The sequence below is a fragment of the Helianthus annuus genome, chromosome 12 (assembly GCF_002127325.2).
Source record: "Helianthus annuus cultivar XRQ/B chromosome 12, HanXRQr2.0-SUNRISE, whole genome shotgun sequence".
In the NCBI taxonomy this organism is placed as follows: Eukaryota; Viridiplantae; Streptophyta; class Magnoliopsida; order Asterales; family Asteraceae; genus Helianthus; species Helianthus annuus.
Genome location: NC_035444.2, coordinates 71,536,125 through 71,545,247, shown reverse-complemented (window position 1 = coordinate 71,545,247; position 9,123 = coordinate 71,536,125). Strand labels below are relative to the sequence as shown.

Genomic DNA, 9,123 nt, shown 5'->3' with positions numbered 1-9,123 from the left:
AACTTCATAAACTCAGTTTTTGGCACTTTTACGCCCCGTTAACCCCATTTCAAGGATCTAAAATGAAGTTAAAGTATAGGGAACTTGAAATGTGCTCAAAAATATCTCGGATGTCGGTTCGTTTGGTCGTACGGTGGCGTTGTTCGGTTAATTACGACGGAAGTCGTAACGAACGCAAAAATGATCCAAATTAAGCGACGAATGGAATCTTATCATGCCAATGACTAAAATAAAGTATTTTAATGATTACATAAATTTTTGGAAGTTCGGATATATTCAGAACTTAATATATGCGCGAAAATGTAAACTTATGCACTTTTTGACGCCTTTAGTCCCTATTGATCAAGAAAGTTTATTTTTGCGCACCAAACACCTTAAAGCCTATTTCTAAGCTATGTAAAGGATATTTAGGGTATATTTAACTTTTGATCAAGTTCCAGAATGAGTGATACTATGTGAATCAGTAGACTTTCACAGTTTGACGCAAATAGTCCCTGAGTGTGAATAAACTTGTTTTTGACACACCAAAGCCTTCAAAACTTATTTCTAAGCTATCTAAAAGTTATTTAAGGTATGTTAAGCCTATGTCACTATTCCAGAGTGTTTGCCACATTAAACTGATTACGTTTACGCATCAGTTCGCGTTTAACTTTCCAGAAAGCGATTTAAAGCTTGAAAATGAACTAGAATCAAAATGTGAAATTGTAAAACCAAAATAAACAAATTTTTGAGGTCAAAACACATTGTTTCTTTGATAAAAGATAGTGTCCTATATTGTGTGTGTTGACGGAGCACAAGTGTCACGGTCTCGCCTACTTCAGGAAATTTCGTCCCGAAATTTGTTTGAAGGAGACCGTAGAGTGGAATTGAAACAACTGATGGATAAGCATATTGCTAGATCCCAAAGATGCGGAGCATCATTTGGAAGGGAAATCAAAATGTGATTTGGGGTATCCAAAGTATCTCAAGGTATTCAATCCTTTTGAAACTTGTGACAGTCGACTAGTGTTCAAATATCATTTAAGTATGTCACTATGTTATACTAAGCTCCTAGTGTAATTCCTAGCAAACAAAGGGGTGTACATTCAAGCCCTACACGTACACGGTTTCTAACATCCCACGAGGTACATCCAATGCACCATGAGCATCTTATGCATAGGAGACGAGTCAACATACCTATGGCATCAAGATCGTCACCTTTAACACCATAATATACTCCCGGTCGGCTCGATTTGAGTTAATGAATGTACTTGCTTATATCTATTGGAAATAACCACTCAAATAACAAACAAACACATAATCACATAATGGTCCAAGATAACATAAAATCACCAAATGATCTCAGCAACGTGCTGAAGGATAACACAATAAGAACACTTATATATAGGAAGTACCATCGGTGTATCCACCATCTTCTTATCGCATCATACTCCTCCGGTTACCTTAATCATTCTAGATTTTATGCCACCATACTTAATAAGGCTTACTATGATTCTCATGCCTCGAAACTCATAATTAAGTGTGCACCCATAATTACTCGTTTCGTCACATGGTCCACATAGGTCCTCTTGTTAAGCAAGGGTAAACAAATAATAAGGTCGAACTATTAACTAAATCAAATAAACATTGTCACAACATAACATCTGTCAAATTGAATTGTATTTCATACTAGCAATGATAACACTACTTATTTTGCCTATGACAAATTTAGTAGTAGGCATTTTATTCTAGTACAAATATTTATATATGTTTCATATTAACCAAACAGGTAGAATGCAACATATATTAATCATACATTATTACCATAATGTAAGCATATCAAATCATGTGCTAGGTATGCTAAGTGAACATACAAGGTAGAAATGTAAAACAATGTGCCCATATGCTACAAGAACATGTGCAACACAAATGCAATGTAAAACAATGTACTAGGTATGCACTAAATGGACATACATAACATAAAATGTAATGTAAAATAATGTACTAAGTATGCACTAAATGGACATACATTGCATAAAATGTAATGTAAAATAATGTACTAACATATGAAGCAAATTGGATTTACACTCATGTGCTATACATATTAGATAAACAAATCATGTGTATAATGCTATGATCATAAAACAACATTATCTTGTATTGATCGTGTTACCAAATTTGTACAAATGCACTAGAGTGCAATCATGTTATACTAAATTATAAGATTTAGTTCCTAAAGAACGGAATCCTCAAAATTAGCACGAAATTTGAAATTACACATAGTGCAATCACATTAACATTTGAAATTGAAAATAGAATAACAGAGACAAAGATAAACTTCTTGAAATTTATATTGTCATTACAAACATTGTTTTAAAATATGTACATTGATCTTCAAAATAAACAGGAAAATTAGAGGTTCAAATGATCATAAGAGCTTGATCATTAGCTTGAGCCTCATTGATGTTGAATGCTCGTCCATTAGCATTGGCAAGCTTGGGGCAGTTTTGCTTGAAATGATCTAAGTCACCACAATTGAAACATGCTCTTAGGCGAGTCTGACTAGGGGCTGCTTGATTCTGGATACGAAAGGTCACAGCTAGATGTCCAAATAGACCACAAATTGTACACTGGCGACAAGGGGAATTTGACGCATGATGATAATTGCAATGATTGCACCACGGTTGCTTCCCACGATAAAATCCCTTAAAGGGTACTGAGTTCAGTGGAGCAGGTGCAGGAATTGCAAAATTCTTTGAAGCTTTACGCTTCCTAGAACTTTTAGAAGATTCGGCCTTTGATCTTCTCGAATTCCCGATAACAGATTCGGTGTCTTGTTTCTTGTCTCCTTATTGAGATAACTTACCTTTTCTAACTTGTGAATCAGTCAAGATAGCAGCTAATTCCTTAGCCTCCCTGAGCGTTGCAGGTTGGCTGCCAGTGACGATGTCTTGCACAGGGTTAGGTAAACCATCGATGTATTTCTCAATGGCCCGATCCAAAGGTGTGACCATAGTGGGGCAAAGTAGGCTTAACTGTTCAAATCGGTCAGTGTAGGCACGATTTTCCCCACTATCCTGTTTCAAATAATAGAACTCCTTTTCCCGTGCCCTTATTTCACTTCGTGGGCAAAATTCCTTCTTCATAAGATCCTTAAATTCTTCCCATGTTAGTTCCATTGCTACCTCGGCACCCCGGTCCCTCATAATACCATTCCACCAAGTGAGTGCTCTCCTTTGAAAGACACTCGAAGCAAAATCTACTTTTCGCTCATTGGGACACTGAACATGGCGGAATGTGCTTTCTATACTTTCAAACCATTGTAAGAGTGCGGTTGCTCCTTCAGACCCAGAAAATTTTAGCGGTTTGGCTGAATTAAAGGTCTTGAAATTACACTGGGCATTGTTGTTGTATATCTGATGAATCTGGGTTACTACGCCTGGAAGCACTGCAGCCATTTGCTGAGCGACAAGGGCTGCGACTTCTTCATTGGTTTGAGGTTGAGCATCTCATCGAGGAGTCATTTTGAAAATTCAGCTATAGAGAAAACCAATTAAGTTAGATTCATTCAATTGTTATGGGTTTGTAACATTATTGTTTTGAAACAAGAGTTGTCTTGAAAATAAACTTTTTGTAATATTTTTGGATGAGAGAATACAAACCGGGTTAATGGTTTGTATCATAAATTCTTTACCTGTTAAAAAAAATTTATTGCTTTTAAGACAAAAATGTTTTTAAATTAAAATTTTAAAATAAAGAAACTTTGTGTTGAAATTTTGAAAATTCTCATCCAAATGGTAAAAATTTGACATTTTAAAAGACAAAGGTGGCATTTTGAAAATAAAATTGGATCTCGTGGAGTCGTGAAATGAAATGAGATTCATTTCAACCGTATTGAATCAAACATATCACCGAAGGTAATATGATGAAATGGTATTGGGAAAGGAAGGATGCTTCGATTGTCATAAAGAGCAAACACATTACCGAGGGTAACATGAATGAGTAGGGTTACAAAGGTCGTTTAAAAATCATTCGGTAGGGTCAAGATGGATAGGTCTTTATAATGCTTCACGAAGACATGCTTTAGCCTATAAGTGGATACTCACCCTAAGAGTTCCCAGGTAAGAGTGACTGGTCCGATAATGCTGATTTGTACGAACACTCTAGCCTTAGACAGAAAACTCGGGGTACAGGCATCCACCCTTCCAGATTGCATGTGTTCACATTATTAAAACCCAAGATTTCGATGAAAACGTTTGAAGAAAACATTTAAGAAATCTTTTGATACAAATCGTTTGAGATAAAACATGTTTGCGAAATATTTTTGACAAAAACATTTGAGAAAACATTTTGAAAAGAAAAAAATATATTTTGATGAAAACATTTTGAGAAAAACATTTAAGAAAACAATTTGGAAAACGTTTTAATGAAAATGCTTTGAGAAAACATTTTGAAGAATACCTCAAGGCATAAAGCCTAAGGTTCAGAATAAATCATCTAACTTAGATGATTCGTAAATCATAGAGCAGTTGTGGCACGAATAAGGATAAGGATTAGGAAAGAGTTCCTAAGTCTACTCATGTTTGGGTCCTAGGAAGGTTATAGACTAGGTTTACGGCATGCTAATAACCTAATTCCCTATAACCAGTGCTCTGATACCAATCTGTAACACCCCAATCGCGTAATATAACAACACGCGGCGGAAATATCGGGGAGTCACGTTACAAATTGCTCACAACTACTGGTACTAAATTGTTTCAATATCATTAACATTGTTTTACAAACAAAGAATACATGTAATTGTTCTTTTTAGAAGTCTAAGGCCCGTATGCAATCCTATGCATTGCATGCTTGAATAGTCGAAAACCTGAAACATATGCGAAAACAGTCAGCATAAAAATGCCGGCGAATACATAGGTTTTATTGGCCAAATAAATGGCAAAAAAAAAAAAAACATTTGGTATTATAATCTTAATTGTGAAAACTTGTGACAAAAATAGGTTTGTATGTGGCATTATGATATTTACTAAGTAAATTTTATGTTTTATATTGAAATCCCGATTTAACTATCATAAAAACTTGAGAATGTGTTATTAGGAATCCAATCAAGGATTAATAATAACTGTTTTGAAATAAATCAAAACATATATAAGTATTACATAAATCAAATCAATGAATCATGATAATACTTCAGATATATCTTTCTAAGAATCTAACACATAAGAATATGGAAGATTCTACAAAGATTTTGATAACCAACAATAAACAATTGTACACAAAATCCTAAAGTGATCCAGATAACGCTACAAGAATAATAAAATAAGAACACTTATATATAGGAAGTACCAGCGGCGTATCCACCATGTGCTTATTTTATTATACCCGTTTCGTTATTTAAATCACAACTACCACATAACACATAAACCAATCAACTTGTGAACACGCATTAAGGCACACAATGAATCCAATCAAGGACTCCAGTATTAGTACTTTAAACATCCTACAAGAATCAATCTATGAAGATAGATAGATGCTATAAGGATTTGGGTTCTATCACAAATTTCTAACTTAACACGCATTAAAGCACACAATGAATCCAATAAAGGATTCCAATATTGGTACTTTAAACATCCCATATGAGTCTAACTATGAAGATAGATAGATACTGCAGGGATCCTGGGTTCTTATCATATTGAATTATCTAACATGCATTAAAGTACACAATGGATCCAAACATGGATTCCAATGTTAGTACTCTAAACATCCCATATAAGTCTAACTATGAAGATAGATAGATAGATAGATAGATAGATAGATAGATAGATAGATAGATAGATAGATAGATAGATAGATAGATAGATAGATAGATAGATAGATAGATAGATAGATAGATAGATAGATAGATAGATAGATAGATAGATAGATAGATAGATAGATAGATAGATAGATAGATAGATAGATAGATAGATAGATAGATAGATAGATAGATAGATAGATAGATAGATAGATAGATAGATAGATAGATAGATAGATAGATAGATAGATAGATAGATAGATAGATAGATAGATAGATAGATAGATAGATAGATAGATAGATAGATAGATAGATAGATAGATAGATAGATAGATAGATAGATAGATAGATAGATAGATAGATAGATAGATAGATAGATAGATAGATAGATAGATAGATAGATAGATACTACAGGGATCCTGGGTTCTTATCATATTGAATTATTTAATTGAAACCAAACTAAATCCTATGGTGATTCGGGATAACGCCACGAAAGGTAATAAATTAATCACACTTATATATACGAAGTACCAGCGGCGTATCCACTATGTGCTTATTGTATTATCCAGTTTCGTTATCTAAATCACCAACAAACTACACAAAAACCAACCATTGAGTCTGCAAAGTCCTTCTTAAAAATCTCACTATGAAGATAGGAAGATCTAAGTCTGTACTTCAAATATCCTACATGAATCTAACTATGAAGATAGGTAGATCAATTAAGGATAAAACATAACGTTTGCATAATCGAAATAACACACATAAAAGCACTTAGTGAACACACATATGCCATACATTTTGAAAACACATCGATTACACATATGAATCACCCTAAAACATTTGAAAACAGTAAAAGAGGGGAACTATGTACTCGCCTGGGGTTGCGTATAGTCCCGGTTCAAAGGGTATAACAAAGCTCAAAAGACAAAGAGTTCAAATGTTAAAGCGATTCCTAGGGTAACAGACAGTATATTAGGGAATTGACACCTAATCGGAAGATCGGATAGAATGAGGTCTTGTAAACCAAATGAGTATTGGAACTCATGTGACATGGTTTAACAAAACCTATATTCTAAAATGAAACCTATCTCAAGTGGTTACGACCTATTACAATCTGTTAAGGTAGCTTACGCCACTTTAACGCATCGTTCACGCAAACGCGCGTTCGAGACGCCTAACTAGTCCTATGACATGTATTATATGCCTTAACATATCTAATTATGTTATATAATCAGTTTAGATGTCAAAATATGTGTTACATATGCTTAAAATGAAATTATACGAAAAAAGGGTATTTTGGTCATTTTCCTAAGGCATATAAACTACCTATCATACAACATATCTAATTATGTTATATAATCAGTTTAGATGTCAAAATATGTGTTACATATGCTTAAAATGAAATTATACGAAAAAAGGGTATTTTGGTCATTTTCCTAAGGCATATAAACTACCTATCATACAACTAACTAAACGAAGTGACCATAAGGTATAACCTCGGATGGTTATTCCCTATACAACTATGGTCAAATTATATGTGTGGTCAGATCCTAATGATCGACCAAACGGGTAGGGTTCGTAAGTCTAAGTGATTGATTAGATCGCTTACCTTACGACTCTACACAAGCACTAAACCTAAAGTGACGAGCTAAACATGTTAAAACATGTTAACGAGGTTTGAAAATAGGTTTGGTATCAAAACAACCGGTTTTGATACCTAAAAGTAGTTTGGTTACAAAATACGCAAGAATACACATTTTGGCCGAAACTACGACTCGACACTACGCCTAGATAACGTGGTAATCAGTAGGAATAGTCACAAGGGACTATAACCATCGTGATTACGCTCACGTTACAAAGTTCAAACGAACTTCCTGTTGACCATAAACTGGTCAACGCTGAAAGTCAAACAAAGTTTGACTTTCACGCTAAAAACGCGTAAAAGAACGAAAGAGGACTTACAAAGGGACCAAGAATGAAAATCTAGATCCAACTTGCTCAGGTATGAGGTGCTAAGCCCTAACTTAGAGCAAATAGATCAGATTGTGTGAAGATTGCAAAGAACCATGGTGGGTATTTATAGGAAATGGACCACCGTTAGGATCGTTCCTCATGAAGCGTGTCTTAATCTGGACCGTCCAAGTGGGCACAAGGTTTTGTAATACTAGGGGTACTAAAAACCATAAAAAATGTGCCCATAGAATGCAAGAAACCATGTCCAAAAGCCTGAATACCAGCTGCTGTTTCAGAAAACAGTTTTGCGGATCTGGGGGTTCAGGCGGCCCACGTAAGATAAGGCTTAATCTTACGCGGCCCGTGTGGGCTATGTTTCCAGAATTGACAAAATGGTCCCTGAACTTCATAAACTCAGTTTTTTTGCATTTTTAAGCCCCGTTAACCCCATTTCAAGGCTCTAAAATGAAGTTAAAGTATAGGGAACTTGAAATGTGCTCAAAAATATCTCGGATGTCGGTTCGTTTGGTCATACGGTTGCGTTGTTTAGTTAATTACGACGGAAGTCGTAACGAACGCAAAAACGATCCAAATTAAGCGACGAATGGAATCTTATCATGCCAATCACTAAAACGAAGTATTTTAATGATTACATAAATTTTTGGAAGTCTGGATATATTCAGAACGTAAGATATGCGCGAAAATGCAAACTTATGCACTTTTTAACACCTTTAGTCCCTATTGATCAAGAAAGTTTATTTTTGCGCACCAAACACCTCAAAGCCTATTTCTAAGCTATGTAAAGGATATTTAGGGCATATTTAACTTATGATCAAGTTCCGGAATGTGTGATACTATGTGAATCAGTAGACTTTCGCAGTTTGACGCAAATAGTCCCTGAGTGTGAATAAACTTGTTTTTGACACACCAAAGCCTTCAAAACTTATTTCTAAGCTATCTAAAAGTTATTTAAGGTATGTTAAGCCTATGTCACTATTCCAGAGTGTTTGCCGCATTAAACTGATTACGTTTACGCATCAGTTCGCGTTTAACTTTCCAAAAAGCGATTTAAAGCTTGAAAATGAACTAGAATCAAAATTTGAAATTGTAAAACCAAAATAAACAAATTTTTCAGGTCAAAACACATTGTTTCTTTTATAAAAGATAGTGTCCTACATTGTGTGTGTTTACGGAGCACAAGTGTCACATGTACATTCAAGCCCTACACGTACACGGTTTCTAACGTCCCACGAGGTGCATCTAATGCACCATGAGCATCTCATGCATAGGAGACGGACCAACATACCTATGGCATCAAGATCGTCATCTTTAACACCACAATATACTCCCGGTCGGCTCGATTTGAGTTAATGAATGTACTTGTTTTTGTTTATTGT

The 9,123-nt window shown here is 34.9% G+C and overlaps 1 protein-coding gene across 1 annotated transcript; it reads right to left on the bottom strand.

The window, feature by feature from the left end:
- Window positions 1–2,828: 2,828 nt before the first annotated feature.
- On the bottom strand, window positions 2,829–3,437 carry LOC110880819. Its single transcript, XM_022129263.1, has one exon. The coding sequence runs from the start codon at window positions 3,435–3,437 to the stop codon at window positions 2,829–2,831; it is 609 nt and encodes a 202-aa protein (XP_021984955.1).
- Between the last annotated feature and the right edge of the window lie 5,686 nt (window positions 3,438–9,123).

Coding starts and splice junctions, on each gene's coding strand:
- LOC110880819 (XM_022129263.1), bottom strand. CDS start 3,437: ATGGCTGCAGTGCTTCCAGGCGTAGTAACCCAGATTCATCAGATATAC.